Source organism: Salvelinus alpinus, chromosome 7 (genome assembly GCF_045679555.1).
Source record: "Salvelinus alpinus chromosome 7, SLU_Salpinus.1, whole genome shotgun sequence".
Classification (NCBI taxonomy): domain Eukaryota; kingdom Metazoa; phylum Chordata; class Actinopteri; order Salmoniformes; family Salmonidae; genus Salvelinus; species Salvelinus alpinus.
In genome coordinates this window covers 43,913,171-43,931,050 of record NC_092092.1, presented here as the reverse complement: position 1 = coordinate 43,931,050, position 17,880 = coordinate 43,913,171, and the positions used below count along the sequence as shown (strand labels likewise).

The following is a 17,880-nucleotide window of genomic DNA, read 5'->3' as shown; positions in this document are numbered from 1 at the left end:
ACAAGCATTTTACACAATTGCTTTTAATGGCGAGACAATCAATCCACTCCAGTCAGCAGAAGTCCATCTTCAGCGGTTGAGAAAGTGCTGCTCAAAACTGACTACTTTAATCGATCATCTCAAGAGGCTGCACTTTACTTTGAGGTCAATGCATTTTGTGATTAAGACAACACAAAGGGGTGTTCTTTTGGTGTACTCAAGTGTACGTGTGTAATAACCTATTATATTACACCCATAAAGAGACAGGAGAGTTCAGTGTTTAGTCCCTTTACAAAAATAAATAACATTAGGAGTGATAATTTCTTTTTCAGATTCCTATGGAGCCAGATACCTGCCAAAAGTTTGAATATACATATTGTTAGGATCGTAACAAAAGCCAAGTGTGAAACAAACGTAAACGTGACATTTTATCTGTGAACATACAAACACCATGTTACGACTACGGACTAACAGTTTAGGCTTGAACAAATCTTGTGTTGCAATTCTGACGTACAATAATACCTTAGAGTTTTGACAGTTTAATCTCGCCAACAAAAGAAACGTACACCAAATGGCCTGTGAGGAGTGCTATCCAAACAAGTATAACAGTATAAAAAAACGGATGTCAGGGAAACCTGAAAGAGGTATCCTGCACGTTTTCAAGTTAAGTCTCCATTCTCTATTACTCCTCAGTTGAGTTTACTTCACATTTAGGTAGCTAATGTAATGGATTTGTTTGCCAGCGCAAGTCTAGATGGCATTATGCCTCTCTTTTATTGATGTATCTACAGTACCAGTCAAAAGTTTGGACACCTACATTCAAGGGTTTTTGTTTATTTTTACTTTTCTACATTGTAGAATAATAGTGAAGACATCAAAACTATGAAATAACACATATGGAATCATATAGTAACCAAAAAAGTGTTAAACAAATAAAAACATTTTAGATTTGTCAAAGTAGCCACCCTTTGCCTTTGACAGCTTTGCACACTCTTGGCATTCTCTCAACCAGCTTCACCTGGAATTCTTTTCCAACAGTCTTGAAGGAGTTCCCACATATGGTGAGCACTTGTTGGCTGCTTTTCCTTCACTCTGCGGTCCAACCCATCCCAAACCATCTCAATTGGTTTGAGGTCGGGTGATTGGGGAGGCCAGGTCATCTGATGCAGCACTCCATCACTCTCCTTCTTGGTCAAATAGCCCTTACACAGCCTGGAGGTGTGTGTTGGGTCATTGTCCTATTGAAAAACAAATGATAGCCCCACTTAGCACTAACCAGATGGGATGGCATATCACTGCAGAATGCTGTGATAGCCATGCTCGTTAAATGTGCCTTGAATTCTAAATAAATTGGGTGTTACCAGCAAAGCACCATCACACCACCACCTCCATGCTTCACGGTGGGAACCACACATGCGGAGATCACCCACTCTGCATCTCACAAAGACACTTCAACCATGAAGGCCTGATTCACACAGTCTCCTCTGAAAAGTTGATGTTGAGATGTGTCTGTTACTTGAACTCTGTGAAGCATTTATTTGGACTACAATTTCTGAGGCTGGTAACGAATGAATTTATCCTCTGCAGCAGAGGCAACCCCGGGTCTTCCTTTCCTGTGGCAGTACTCATGAGAGCCAGTTTCATCATAGCGCTTAATGGTTTTTGCGACTGCACTTGAAGAAACTTTCAAAGTTCTTGAAATTTTACAGATTGACTGACCTTCATGTCTTTGAGCTGTTCTTGCCATAATATGAACTTGGTCTTTTACCTAATAGGGCTATCTTCTGTATACCACCCCTACCTTGTCACAACACACCTGATTGGCTCAAACGCATTAAGAAGGAAATACATTTCACAAATGTACTTTTAAGAAGGCACACCTGTTAATTGAAATGCATTCCAGGTGACTGCCTCGTGAAGCTGGTTGAGAGAATGCCAAGAGTGTGCAAAGCTGTCATCAAGGCAAAGGGTGGCTACTTTTTGAAAAATCTCAAATATAAGATATTTTGATTGGTTTAACACCTTTTTGGTTACTATATGATTCCTTGTGTTATTTCATAGTTTGTCTTCTATTCTACAATGTAGAAAATAGTAAAAATAAACAAAAATCCTTGAATGAGTAGGTGTGTCCAAACCTTTGACTGGTAATGTACTTTGAAATGAACAAGGGAGAGGTTAAATGTAGGCTAAGTCTGGTATAAGCTTATTCCCACACTTCACAATAACTCTGCAGCGTTCTTAGGTAGTCTCCATATAGGCTATTCCCTCCATCACAACACTGCTGCCCAGTTGAAGAGCTTGTGATCTCCATGCAGCACCACAGGCCTTCAGAAAAGCAACCCTCAGCCTCAGAAGATGCCCTTCTGGAGGCATGCAGTCAGAGTCATTATACCCCAATAAAGTGCAGAGCATGCATGATGTGTGCAACTTGTCATTCCAACATATTTTAACATTTAATGAATCCTTCAGTTCAGTCAGTATGTCACCCATTCAGTCATTTGTCTGAGTTGCAATAGGAACTAAATCAAAGAGAATAGAACAGTCTAATCAATTTGTTTATTTTAATCCATGTGTATTCAAACTTATTTGGCCTATCACATTAATAATATGTTTAATTTAGGCCTATCAAAATTAAAAAAAATAGGCTTTCAACTTGTAGGCGTTGTAATTTAGGCTGTCATTTTGGGTACTGGTGTCTTGCGGAATAATTCTAGAACTCTGTGTTTTATAACTGTTTTTATTATAGGGCTCTCCTTAAAAAGAGACCCTAGGTCACAGGCCTCTAAATAAAGCCTCCAAATACATTTTTTACAAAATAGTTAAAGCACGTGCAGTGGCCGATAGGAAAGATTTCACTCAGGACAGGTTATGACCAAGAAGTAATCAATATTTAGTTTTTTCTTGTTTTGGATATGGATATATCCTCTGCGTGATGGGGTTGTGCATCGCAAATGACTATAACAAGCCTACATACCGAGTCGGATTCACTAACACAACAGTCAAAATGCCTAATATAAGGCCTACAGTCCGTGTTCCAAATACTGGAAAAAGTGTGATTCATTAGTTTACATGATCACCACAATAGCCCCACGCGGCTATAAAATTAAATTATGCCATTATATAACACACAACAGCATGGCATATTTAGATAGCGGAATAAGCCTAAATCAACTCTAACATCTGGGCTAGAGTTGCTTGATTGCAGATGCCACATTACTGACAAAAGTTTGTACGCATAAAAAAGATCTGTAACCGAGTAAAGGGATATGTAAAGTAAGAATTTAACGTGTAACATAGTCGCAACATAGGGTTTGTACATTGGACAGATCTATTTTAACGTTTAAGTTTCATGTTTCACGCATGGTTTTTCTTACAATCCAAACAATTTACATATGGATTTTCTTACGATCCTAATGATACGCATGTTCAACCTTTTGGCAGGTATCTGGATCCATAGATTGCCCCCCAATCCACCCCACAACAAAGGCTTATTTTGTCATTATTGGCTCTGCTATAACCCTGCTCACAATCTGCGAACAACAACGTGAGATAAACCGTAATAGGGTGAACTGTGATCTATGCTTCAATACCTTCAGTTTACATTACGAGATACAATTGTGTACCTTTACATATGTCCAAGCAACGTTACAGATTCTATTTCCAATGATGTACAGTAAATTACAGGCTATACGCTTTTAGTCCTAATGGAAATACGCTAAAAGTTGAGCTTGAAAGCAATCTAACAGTGTTAATACTGGTTCAATGTGACCAAGGCATATCAATCAGTCCCGAATCAGACAAACCATTCCCAAACCACGACACCAGTGTCATGCCTCTTAAAGGCAATGCAAAAAATAAGGAGCAATCACGGTGCCACTTTTGACAGGAAGCATTCATAGTATACTAAAGCAGAGCGAGAGAGAGACACACTGACTGAGGTGCGAGTCAGAGGGAGGAGACCACATTGTCCAAGGTGGCGAGCTTCTAATCTGGTCAGGATAACTGGTGCTTCTCTGAGAGTCGACAGATATGGATAAGGCACATCTGTACAGTTGTGGCCAAAAGTTTTGAGAATGACACAAATATTAATTTTCCAAAAGTCTGCTGCCTCAGTTTGTAGGATGGCAATTTGTACATACTCCAGAATGTTATGAAGAGTGATCAGATGAATTGCAATTAATTGCAAAGTCCCTCTTTGCCATGCAAATGAACTGAATCCCCCCAAAACATTTCCACTACATTTCAGCCCTGCCACAAAAGGACCAGCTGACATCATGTCAGTGATTCTCTCGTTAACACAGGTGTGAGTGTTGACGAGGACAAGGCTGGAGATCACTCTGTCATGCTGATTTTGAGTTTGAATAACAGACTGGAAGCTTCAAAAGGAAGGTGGTGCTTGGAATCATTGTTCTTCCTCTGTCAGCTATGGTTACCTGCAAGGAAACACGTGCCGTCATCATTGCTTTGCACAAAAAGGGCTTCACAGGCAAGGATATTGCTGCCAGTAAGATTGCACCTAAATCAACCATTTATTGGATCATCAAGAACTTCAAAGAGAGCGGTTCAATTGTTGTGAAGAAGGCTTCAGAGCGCCCAAGAAAGTCCAGCAAGTGTCAGGACCGTTTCCTAAAGTTGATTCAGCTGCGGGATTGGGGCACCACCAGTACAGAGCTTGCTCAGGAATGGCAGCAGGCAGGTGTGAGTGCATCTGCACGCACAGTGAGGCAAAGACTTTTGGAGGATGGCCTGGTGTCAAGAAGGGCAGCAAAGAAGCCACTTCTCTCCAGGAAAAACATCAGGGACAGACTGATATTCTGCAAAAGGTACAGGGATTGGACTGCTGAGGACTGGGGTAAAGTCATTTTCTCTGATGAATCCCCTTTCCGATTGTTTGGGGCATCTGGAAAAAAGCTTGTCCAGAGAAGACAAGATGAGCGCTACCATCAGTCCTGTGTCATGCCAATGGTAAAGCATCTTGAGACCATTCATTTGTGGGGTTGCTTCTCAGCCAAGGGAGTGGGCTCACTCACAATTTTTCCTAAGAACATACATGAATAAAGAATGGTACCAACACATACTCCGAGAGCAACTTCTCCCCACTATCCAGGAACAGTTTGGTGACGAACAATGCCTTTTCCAGCATGATGGAGCACCTTGCCATAAGGCAAAAGTGATAACAAAGTGGCTCGGGGAACAAAACATCAATATTTTGGGTCCATGGCCAGGAAACTCCCCAGACCTTAATCCCATTGAGAACTTGTGGTCAATCCTCAAGAGGCGGATGGACAAACAAAACCCCACAAATTCTGACAAACTCCAAGCATTGATTATGCAAGAATGGGCTGCCATCAGTCAGGATGTGGCCCAGAAGTTAATTGACAGCATGCCAGGGCGGATTGCAGAGGTCTTGCAAAAAAGGGTCAACACTGCAAATATTGACTCTTTGCATCAACTTCATGTAATTGCCAATAAAAGCCTTTGACACTTATGAAATGCTTGTAATTATACTTCAGTATTCCATAGTAACATAGTAACATCTGACAAAAATATCTAAAGACACTGAAGCAGCAAACTTTGTGGAAATTAATATTTGTGTCATTCTCAAAACTTTTGGCCATGACGTAAGCTTGTTTTCAATACACGTACAGCCGATCCCAATTTGCACCTTGGCTCTAACTCTTCGATGTTTGCAGAACTTTAAGGTGTAAACGATAGGATGTTTACATCCCCCACTGCACTGCTTATACCTATCCAGACCCCTGCAAACATAGAATAGTTAGGGCCAAGGGAAAGATGTAGGGAGCGAACTGGCATTGATAGAGAGTCTGCTGAGAAAAGTGTGTAGGGCAAGCAGCATCTTGTTATATCCCCCGCTCCATCCAGGTTGGGCTGAAATGAATCCTAACAGGCTATACTTATTGGGGGATGAATGAACCTTGCAGCCCTCCTATGACAAATGGCACTGGCTTCTAGTCACATCAGTGACGCATGCTATTTTTTTCTTCCAGTAACTCCTTGTCTCTGTATACACAACAAAGCCCAGGCAGGCTTGGCTGCTTTAGAACGGTATGGAGCACCAGATGTAGCAGCAGCTCTCTTTCAAACAGGTTAATATTCAAGGCCCATCAATGCCCATTGTTGTTAATGTTGTTGCCCTCCCCTGTTCTTTCCCAGGACCAGCCACTCTCCTAGGGGCTGTATGGTGGGGGCTTCTCATCGGAGGGGGAGTAAGGGGGAGAGTAGCTTGGGGGGACCAGGGTGGGCCACATGCGGCTGGCCCCTATGCGGCTAGCCCCTGACTGGGAGTCAGACAGGCCAGAAGAGTCAGGGAACATCATGCTGGAGCCCTGAGAAGAAGGGAGGGAGAAGATGAGCCGGAGTTAAAACAGACTTGAGTTTGTACAGTACTCATCCTATGATCAGGCAGTAAGGACAGAATCTTAACTTGAAATCCACCAGTGTAACTTGAATTTGTGCATATTTACCATTGACATAAATGCGTGATCTCCTCAAAAGTTTGACTTACCCACACATTGTTCAAGTTAGTCTTCAGTCCTAATGCATTATTCCTGTTAGTTGTGGCTATGTGGGGGATAATGTATGATGGGTATTAGTAGTATATTACCTGCAGGTCGTAGGCAGTGTAGGGTGGCAGGTAGGGAGCAGTGTTGTAGTAGGAGTTGAACGAGGGGGTGCTGGGAACTGGAAACTCTAAGGGGAAAGAGGCTGCAGGAAGGGGCTCTGATTCACACGAGTCAGGGGTCAACATGGGCGTCTGTCCAAAACACAAAATATAATGAGCAATACTGATACCTGTGGTTCAGGGTGTGTGCACGTCACAAAGGGCAACACTAAGGGCCACATATACCGAGAATTTGCATCCGGGGGGAATACCTGGACTTGTCTAATAATAACCACTTGCTTTGCTTTTTTCTGTTGAAAAATGCTTTAAAACGTTATGCTAGGATGTGCCCTAATAAATACAACCCTGCTGCTCATCTCACCAAGTCCTTGAAACCTCCCAGCACGGCGGCGGTAATGATGCCCAGGAAGAGAGCGACAATGTTGAGAATGATGACGGACCACAGCAGGTGGTAGAGGTGCACCACATCCTCGCAGCTCCCCACCTCCGTGTACTCATGGTAGCCCCCCATAAGCTCCATACGGCTGGGCCAGTGTGTGGGAGAGGTGGGTGGACGAGATCAGGAAGGTGAAAGAGTAAAGACATACAGAAGTAAGAACCACCTTATTGAGATGCAAGGCTAAAGAGAAATGTGTAATGCCTACGACATTCATTGTGTACTTTTGACAGGAAAATGACAGGCAAGCATAAATCAACAACATAGAAATGAACACAAGTGCACCTTTGGTTGTAAAACGGATGACAGTTTCAAATCAAGTTGGAAAGGGGGAACTACTGTAGCTACAGTTACTAGAGAGATTGAGTTGGGAAACGGGTATGAGGATTGGTCTTCATGTAGGAGTGAGGGCAGGGCATCCAATCATTCCCATGGTGTATTCCAAGCAGGAAGACTTATACACAGCTACTCCTAAAATCAACCACACCAACAATGTTTCACAAGGGGCTAAAAGAAAGGTACCTATTTCCAAATCATGGATGTTTTCCTAAACTTTTTCAAAACATCTTTATTCGCATGTCCCAAAAGAGGGTATTCTCTGAAACATAAGCAGTGCTGACGTTAAAGCAACTAAAAAGACACTAAAACAACAAGTGTATACATTTGAGGCAAACAAGTAAATAATCAAACAAAATTGAGCTGAGTTTAGCTGCCTCTCAGGCAGAAAAATAATCAAAATAATCCTCTGATAGGAATTTGTGAAGGAGGCTTAGCAAACTCACTTGCCACAGTTGTAGAGGTCACAGCAGTAACAGGTATTGGATTTCACACGTAAGTTACAGGTAGCCCGGGATGCTGTCTGGCAGTGAACCTAGATTTACATCAGATAGTCACTGTTATGACATGGTAACGCATAGGGTCATGCTCTATATTATGTGAAACTGATGGATTTTCAACTCTAAGGCAACATTTAAACAACTATAAGGCAACCTTTCAACAGAATGGTGATATGAGCTCAACAGGAATTAAGTGTGCACTCACATCTTCATAATCAACAGAGGGTTTTGAATTCGCGTGGAAATCACAGCGACCGGCGTAGTAGGGTCTAAGGTCCTGGGGCGCAACACAAAGTCATCATATCCACATTTTATCCTACTGATTAGGTTTTACACATCAGTAAAGAAACAACAGCAGTAGAACCAAGACCCACTCCAATTTGCATACCGCCCAAACAGATCCACATATGATGCAATCTCTATTGCACTCCACACTGCCCTTTCCCATCTGGACAAAAGGAACACTTATGTGAGAATGCTATTCATTGACTACAGCTCAGCATTCAACACCATAGTACCCTCAAAGCTCATCACTAAGCTAAGGATCCTGGGACTAAACACCTCCCTCTGCAACTGGATCCTGGACTTCCTGACGGGCTGCCCCCAGGTGGTGAGGGTAGGTAGCAACACATCTGCCACGCTGATATTCAACACTTGAGCTCCACAGGGGTGCGTGCTCAGTCCCCTCCTGTACTCCCTGTTCACCCACGACTGCATGGCCAGGCACGACTCCAACACCATCATTAAGTTTGCAGACGACACAACAGTGGTAGGCCTGATCACCGACAACGACGAGGCAGCCTATAGGGAGGAGGTCAGAGACCTGGCCGGGTGGTGCCAGAATAACAACCTATCCCTCAACGTAACCAAGACTAAGGAGATGATTGTGGACTACAGGAAAAGGAGGACTGAGCACGCCCCCATTCTCATCGACGGGGCTGTAGTGGAGCAGGTTGAGAGCTTCAAGTTCCTCAGTGTCCACATCAACAACAAACTAGAATAGTCCAAACACACCAAGACAGTCGTGAAGAGGACACGACAAAGCCTATTCCCCCTCAGGACCCAGATTTGGCATGGGTCCTGAGATCCTCAAAAGGTTCTACAGCTGCAACATCGAGAGCATCCTGACTGGTTGCATCACTGCCTGATACGGCAATTGCTCGGCCTCTGACCGCAAGGCACTAGAGGGTAGTACGTACGGCCCAGTACATCACTGGGGCTAAGCTGCCTGCCATCCAGGACCTCTACACCAGGCGGTGTCAGAGGAAGTCCCTAAAAATTGTCAAAGACCTCAGCCACCCCAGTCATAGACTGTTCTCTCTACTACCGCATGGCAAGCGGTACCGGAGTGCCAAGTCTAGGACAAAAAGGCTTCTCAACAGTTTTTACCCCCAAGCAATAAGATTCCTGAACAGGTAATCAAATGGCTACCCGGACTATTTGCATTGTGTGCCCCCCCAACCCCTCTTTTTACGCTGCCGCTACTCTCTGTTTATCATATATGCATAGTCACTTCAACTATACATTCATGTAAATACTACCCCAATTGGGCCGACCAACCAGTGCTCCCGCACATTGGCTAAACGGGCAATCTGCATTGTCTCCCGCCACCTACCAACCCCTCTTTTACGCTACTGCTACTCTCTGTTCATCATATATGCATAGCCACTTTAACCATATCTACATGTACATACTACCTCAATCAGCCTGACTAACCGGTGTCTGTATGTAGCCTCGCTACTGTATATAGCCTGTCTTTTTACTGTTGTTTTATTTCTTTACTTACCTATTGTTCACCTAACACCTTTTTTGCACTATTGGTAAGTAAGCATGTCACTGTAAGGTCTACACCGGTTGTATTCGGCGCACGTGACAAATAGACTTTGATTTGAACAGCATCAACCACACCAGCAGAATACACTCCAACAACACAAGATGCAAAGGAACTTGTATCATAATCTATATGTAAGTAACCTGTATGTAAATAATAATTTCTCATGGAAAATTGAAAAGGTACAAAACAAATTTTGTAATCAAGTGGCAATGGTCAGATTATATATTAATTCAATCAGTTATTGGTGTGGTTACTATGTAATAACACTGAAATAGTGACATTCCATATGACTGCATGGTATCTGTGCATCTGTCTTCTGTATGTTTTTGCTGCTTAGAACTTGGCTTACTCGCGGTGTTTGTTACCGGTACTCACAATGTGTCTTGCTGCAAACACCCCATCCACAATGGCACAGCAGAAGGCAGCCACCACTCCGAAACTGATGAACATAATGGACGCCACCAGCTGGAAGACACACAAGAGTGACAAGAGAAACAAAGTGTTATCCACTCAGACTTATTATCTTCCATAGCGAAGTCAAATCAGGGGAAATATTCTCATTCCATGAATAAATCATTGTGTTTGTTGTTCTGCATCTAATGCTGTACATTTATTTTATATGATGTATTACCTACGACATTATGTATTGAAGTTGTAATAGGATTCATTTAATGTGGCATTGTCGCTTTTGCAGGTACCCTATGATAGTGTGTGCATGACTACATGAGGTGAGTGTGTATATGAGTACACATGATGTGAGCCAGGTCACTGAGAATGTAGCCTGCGTGAGTATGAATGTTCCCGGCGAGGGGAGGTAGAGGGCAACAATGATAGAGTGCTCTGGCTGTCACCTTGGTGCCTGCACCACATCTGGCAAGGTACCCAGCTCTTTTCAGTCCCTTCCACTCCTCAGAGAAAGACAGCACGTATTCAATTACACACCAATTTCTACATTTTAGTCATTTAGCAGATGGTCTTATCCAGAGCGACTTACAGGAGCAGTTAGGGTTAACTGCATAGCTCAAGAGCACATAGACAGATTTTGACCCGAGTAGGCTCAGGGATTTGAACCAGTGACCTTTCGGGTTACTGGCCCAATGCTCTTAACCACTAGGCTACCTGCCACCCTGCAGCCCTCCCTGGAAAAAGAGGATAGGATGGAAGCAGTAGCCAGTGACACAACACATTCAACATCTACCAGCAAATGCAGGGACTTGTGTCTGAGCCAATATTCCTTCCATGGCAATATATTCCATCTATGCTTACTAAATATATTGATGTATATGTGGCAACATCAACAACAAAAAAATCTAAATGTTGACATCTAAAATCATGCATACATGGTGTGGATGTGGATGGTGCAAAATAAAACATTAGTATGTTGTTGGTTTTTTGCAACAGCTCCACTGTATGAAGTAAGAGGAATGCACTAGGGTGCGTTGGATGTGTGTTGTTTACTGTTGGCTATTTGCTCCTGGTCCAGTTTTTGTGTGTTAAGGCTGACACGCTACACACTCATTCTTCATTTCGGGAGCTAGGGGGTGTAGCTACGCCCCTGGCAACACCCCACGGCTCATCTGCAGTTCCGTCCATACATTCCTGCGTGGACATCTGTCCCCCTCCTCTTACACATGTTTATTCCTGGCTGCATCTCGCGAGAAGCCCTAAGATACATGTTCTGACAGCCATACTAAAAATCCCTGTGAGCCAACTGTGACATTCTGCTAGAGAAGGTAGCAGTGTTTCTGTGCCCATGCCACATGAAGACCACAATTTGGGCGTAGTCTATCAATGTCAAGTGATTGTAGCTTGACGAATTGAATTGGGTTATTGGCGGTGTTTGTCTGCAGAGAGCTATAGAGGTGTGGCATAGAAACTAATATGGAAGCGCAGGCGTAATATAAATACTCTTACCATCTGCCTCTTATTTTCTATCAAATGGGCTCCGATGATTCCGAGAAAGGAGCCTAAGCCCAGCTGAAAAAAGAGCACAATGTTGTTAGGTCACCAGTCGAACCGGACTAAATGGGAAATTCATTTGAACGGTAATAAAGACCAACAGCAAATAGAACACAACACTTCACTTCTGTTGACTCATTCAGGATCAGGAAATGGTCCTTCTATTTAGTTCACCCAAATGACTTTTCCCCAGAAATGATCAATCCCAATTATTGTGATAGAAAATGACCAAGTTCAAATTCTGTAGAAATGTTTCCTTGACCTAAGTGTAGCACATGTGAAATGTGGATGTGAAACTTACTCCTCAGCCTGAAGTGTCCCCGCTTGCGCCAATGAATAGCTAGATATTCGTGCGGCACTGACTGGTAAGACACTTCAGGAGGGCAGTCATGTGTACTAGCAAGGCAGAGGTCCCGAGTTCGTGCCAGGTATGGGCTGAATTGGGAGGAAGTAGTACTCGCTAAAGGCCTTTGCAGACTGTACGATTTTAGCCTAATTTATGCCATGATTTTGACTTCTCAGACCACATTGTGGGCAAATTCTTAGGTCGTAAACAATCGTTGTACGTCTTGACTTGTTCAGTGTGACAGGGTCTAGGTCTGATTAAGTACCGAAAAAGTTCTAGTAGCATCCAACTTTTTTGCCTTTATCGTGTGGTGTGGCTGGTGTTACGATCCCGGTAACTAACCAATAGGAACAAGGCCGACAATGAGTATAGTCAGATTAATATAATAGTTCGATTTAAACTTTTAGCCTACATGCTGTGCAAGAAAAAATATTTCCCTAATAATCCTGTTTACATGACATCTGAAATAGGCTACCTGATGGGATTCTGATAAATGCACAAAATGTCCAATCAAAATAAACGTTTTACCACAGCGACTATGTTATTTTGGGAAAGCCTATTTGATTCTGAGTTCGAACATATAAAGTTTGTATGTGAAAACTATTTCTAAGATGCATTCTTTTAGTTTTTCCGAACTCACTTCACTCACGCATAAGCATAGAGTGAGACTTGCGCTGCTGGCACATGTGCAGATCAAATACACTGCTGCAGTTGACATAGCCTACGTTGGCTGACGTAGCCTCACAAGCAAATCGTAGAATGTGTCGACAGAACACATTTGAAGCAAATCTTACAATCTGACCAGGTTGAGATCAAGATTTTCATTTGGTAACGTCGCACAGTGTGACGTAGTTAATCGTAAAAGACTGAATATAGTCTGCAAAGGCCTCAAGCAAGCAGCATGACTTCCTTTACAGTGGTGCCGTGACCTAGATCTACAGTTGCACTCAGCTTAACACTGGGGTCGCTGTTGAGTATGTTTGAGCGGTGGATGTAGCACATGGGGATGTGAAACTTACTCCTCAGCCTAAAATGTCCCCACTTGCGCCAGCGAATAGCTAGCGTTTCACATGGCGTGGACTGGTAAGATGCTTCAGGAGGGCGGTGACATGTGCTAGCAAGGCAGAGGTCACAGTTTGCGCCAGGTATGGGCCGAATCGGGAGGAAGTGGTACTCGCTAAGCAAGCATTGTGACGTCATTTACATATGCATAGATCTATAAATGATAGCATAGGTGTCCAAGATCACCACGCTATTACTCTCATCAATCCAACTAGGGTTGCAAAGGGTCGGAAACTTTCCGCTAAAATTCCGGAATTTTCCCGGACATTTTCCATGGGTAGTTAAGCCCGGGAATTTGGGGAATTTTGCTTAAATTCATCAAAAAAGTTAGCTTACAACAGTGAACCGTCGTTGTGGGATACACATAAGGCAATTCTAGCTCTTGTGGCATATTTTGGTTAAACTGTCCCCAATTCAAGGGAATTGCAACCCTCTGCATGCACAGTGCACTATTCCATCACATGTACAGCTGATTCTCAAGATCTTGCACACTAATGAGATGCTATTGAGCCCACACTACTACACTGTCTGAGCTTTCTGGTAAGTTTTGATTTCAATACTCGGTGGGGTAAATATATTTTATATGACATACATGATCTTTTGTGAATTAGTAAACAGTAGCCTACAGCAAAGTGTGTTTAAATCATTTCTAACTTGTTAACAATTTTTGCTAGTTAGTTTTTGCTATCATGTGGGTTTTAGCTTGCTTAAATCTGCTAACTGAGTGTTAATTCACCCGTTTCCATGTTTCATTTTAAAACATTTATCTTACAAAGGACTTGTTTAATCTAACTGCTTAACTATTTATCTGTACATGGAATTGTACTTGGGAAAATTTTTACTAATCTTTTCCTAATCTGTACAGGAAAATGCCATGGGCACTATCTGATGTGTGGAGACATTTCACTGCAGCTAACGTAGAAGGAAAAGCTGTGTACATTTGCAAATACTGTGCCAAATCATGTGAAGAATGCAACAAAGATGCAGAATCATCTGGCCAAGTGCATAAAGTTCCCTCAGTGCTCACAACAAGCAACCTCTGACAAAAGTCCCTCTACGTATATTTGAGGTGAAAATTATGAATCAGATACCTTATTGATAGGAACAGCTCACAGTCCTCCTGGATTCTTTTTTGACTCAATGGAGGAACGTAGTCAGAGAAATGCTGATGAAGGTCTTGCTCGAGCTGTGTATGCAACTGGTTCACCTCTGATGCTCACAGGCAATGTGTATTGGAAGAGATTTCTGAATGTTCTTCTCCCAGCATACACCCCTCCAACCAGACATGCTTTATCTACTCATTTGCTGGATGCAGAGTTCAACAGAGTTAAAGTGAAGGTCAAGCAAATCATAGAGAAAGCAGACTGTATTGCATTCATCTCTGATGGGTGGTAAAATGTTCGTGGGCAAGGAATAATTAACTACATCTCCACCCCTCAACCAGTATTCTACAAGAGCACAGACACAAGGGACAACAGACACACCGGTCTCTACATTGCATATGAGCTGAAGGCAGTCATCAATGACCTTGGACCACAGAGGGTATTTGCACTGGTGACAGACAATGCTGTGAACATGAAGGCTGCTTGGTATAAAGTGGAGGAGTCCTACCTCACATCACACCCATTGGCTGTGCTGCTAATGCATTGAATCTGCTCCTCAAGGACATCATGGCACTGAAAACAATGGATACACTCTACAAGGAAACGGTTAGGTATGTGAAGGGTCATCATGTTATAGCAGCAAACTACCTCACCAAGCAAAGTGAGAAGAATAAGAGTGCCACATTGAAGCTGCCCAGCAACATCCGTTGGGATGGTGTTATCATCATCTTCTCCTTTCCCCCCTCTGATAACCAGGTGGTGAATCGCATCTCTGCATGTCTGGCAGACATATCAGTGTGGATGACGGATCACCACCTCAAGCTGAACCTCGGCAAGACGGAGCTGCTCTTCCTCCCGGGGAAGGACTGCCCGTTCCATGATCTCGCCATCACGGTTGACAACTCCATTGTGTCCTCCTCCCAGAGTGCTAAGAACCTTGGCGTGATCCTGGACAACACCCTGTCGTTCTCAACTAACATCAAGGCGGTGACCCGTTCCTGTAGGTTCATGCTCTACAACATTCGCAGAGTACGACCCTGCCTCACGCAGGAAGCGGCGCAGGTCCTAATCCAGGCACTTGTCATCTCCCGTCTGGATTACTGCAACTCGCTGTTGGCTGGGCTCCCTGCCTGTGCCATTAAACCCCTACAACTCATCCAGAACGCCGCAGCCCGTCTGGTGTTCAACTTTGCCAAGTTCTCTCACGTCACCCCGCTCCTCCGCTCTCTCCACTGGCTTCCAGTTGAAGCTCGCATCCGCTACAAGACCATGGTGCTTGCCTACGGAGCTGTGAGGGGAACGGCACCTCCGTACCTTCAGGCTCTGATCAGGCCCTACACCCAAACAAGGGCACTGCGTTCATCCACCTCTGGCCTGCTCGCCTCCCTACCTCTGAGGAAGTACAGTTCCCGCTCAGCCCAGTCAAAACTGTTCGCTGCTCTGGCACCCCAATGGTGGAACAAACTCCCTCACGACGCCAGGTCAGCGGAGTCAATCACCACCTTCCGGAGACACCTGAAACCCCACCTCTTTAAGGAATACCTAGGAGAGGAGAAAGTAATCCTTCTAACCCCCCCCCCCCCCCCTTAAAAGAGTTAGATGCACTATTGTAAAGTGGTTGTTCCACTGGATATCATAAGGTGAATGCACCAATTTGTAAGTCGCTCTGGATAAGAGCGTCTGCTAAATGACTTAAATGTAAATGTAAATGTTTGATAGTCTCCTGGAGGGGAAGGAGTCTCTCCAAGAAATGGCCATATCACAGTCTGCCGATATGGACAGTCCCATCAAGAGGATCCTCCTGGATCCTGGGAGAGAGTGGTAAGCACCTTGAAACCTATAGCAGTAGCCATTGATGGATTGAGGGAGACAATGCCATCCTGTCTGATGTTCAGACTCTACTTTCAGATGTAAGATAATAAATCCGTACTGCCCTGCCCACTTCACTGTTGCTCCAAGCAGATGAAACTGCAGTTCTGAAATACATCAAAAAGCGTGAAGACTTCTGCCTGAAGCCCATACACGCTGCACCGTATATGCTGAACCTCAAGTATGCTGGCAAGAGCATCCTGTCTGGTGCAGAGAACAACAAGGCCTATGGTGTCATTACTACCGTGTCTCGCCACCTTGGCCTGGATGAGGGCAAGGTTCTTGGCAGTCTGGCGAATTACACTTCCAAGCAAGGGCTTTGGGATGGAGATGCCAACATATCTGATCAGCCACCTGGTGGAAGGGACTTCGTGGATCTGAGGCTCTTTCCCCTGTTACCTCCATCATCCTCCAAATCCAACCAACATGAGCCGCCTCAGAGCGCAACTGGTCCTTGTTCGGGAACACACACACCAAAGCACGCAACAGGCTGACCAATACAAGGGTTGAAAAGTTGGGGCCATCCGGGCAAATTTGAGTCTTTTTGAGCCTGACAATGAGCCATCCTCAACAAGGTTGGAAAATGACAGTGAAGATGAAGCCTCAGAGTCTGATGTTCCTGAGGTGGACATTGAGGAGGTCCAGGGAGAAGACATGGAAGCCTGAGAGGAATACAACGAAAGCTTTAGTTTCTAGACTATAATTTTACAGATGTATGTTGAAAAGATTTTTGGGAGATGCAATGGATCACTGGGGATCATTCAAAATTCCCTTTCTTTTGTTGTTCAGTGAAATCATCCCATGTGCAGAGTCAACTCATTTAAATAAAGTTAAATTCGTATAATTTTTTATTTTATATATATCTATTGGAAGGATTTAATCATTTGTAATTATGTCTACTTATGATGAGGTAAAAGGTTTATGTTTCTGTCTACATATGATATGGTAAGTATATCCAATGCAAAAAACATCTACATTTTTGTAAGGGGCGCGTACTGGCGGCAGAGAAGTCAGACGCAGTAGAGCAAAAACTGTGTTTCCAACGGCGCAGTTTATTAATAAAAACCCACCGGAAAACAGAACAATCAATAAATGGGTACAGAACCCGACGCACACCAGACATAACGTGCACAAGCACTTACAATAAACAATACCGGACGGACAAGGACATGGGGGGAACAGAGGGTTAAATACACAACATGTAATTGATGGAATTAAACCAGGTGTGTGGGAAGACAAGACAAATGGAAAATGAAAGGTAGATCGGCGATGGCTAGAAGACCGGTGACGTCGACCGCCGAACGTCGCCCGAACAAGGAGAGGGACCGACTTCGGAGGAAGTTGTGACAATTTTAAAATGTATTCATATTAATTTGCATATATTTCCGTTAATTCCCATATATTCCCACAGAAAGTTTCCACCTCTGAATATTCCCCAAAATGTGTAACCCTAAATCCAACCAATTCAGATCTGTGATTACTTCAAGGAAAGAAAGGACTTCGGGAAACAGCAGAGGGAGCACCCCCCTATCCACATCGACGGGACAGTAGTGGAGAAGGTGGAAAGTTTTAAGTTCCTCGGCGTACACATCACGGACAAACTGAAATGGTCCACCCACACAGACAGCGTGGGGAAGAAGAGGCGCAATAGCGCCTCTTCAACCTCAGGAGGTTGAAGAAATTTGGCTTGTCACCAAAAACCTCACAAACCTTTACAGATGCACAATCGAGAGCATCCTGTCGGGCTGTATCACCACCTGGTAGGCAACTGTTCCGCACACAACCGCAAGGCTCTCCAGAGGGTAGTGAGGTC

At 43.8% G+C, this 17,880-nt stretch overlaps 1 protein-coding gene across 1 annotated transcript in view; it reads right to left on the bottom strand.

Annotated features, from left to right (window-relative positions):
- Window positions 1-7: 7 nt before the first annotated feature.
- Window positions 8-17,880, bottom strand: part of LOC139580179 (transmembrane protein 255A-like) — a 39,406-nt gene continuing 21,533 nt past the window's right edge. The window contains exons 3-10 of the mRNA XM_071408744.1: window positions 11,643-11,705; window positions 10,104-10,193; window positions 8,100-8,171; window positions 7,841-7,929; window positions 7,585-7,656; window positions 6,984-7,152; window positions 6,605-6,754; window positions 8-6,326 (exon numbers count right to left, since the gene is read on the bottom strand). Of these exons, the coding sequence (XP_071264845.1) occupies window positions 6,168-6,326; window positions 6,605-6,754; window positions 6,984-7,152; window positions 7,585-7,656; window positions 7,841-7,929; window positions 8,100-8,171; window positions 10,104-10,193; window positions 11,643-11,705 (864 nt within the window). The 3' untranslated portion in view covers window positions 8-6,167. The remainder of the gene's footprint in view (window positions 6,327-6,604; window positions 6,755-6,983; window positions 7,153-7,584; window positions 7,657-7,840; window positions 7,930-8,099; window positions 8,172-10,103; window positions 10,194-11,642; window positions 11,706-17,880) is intronic.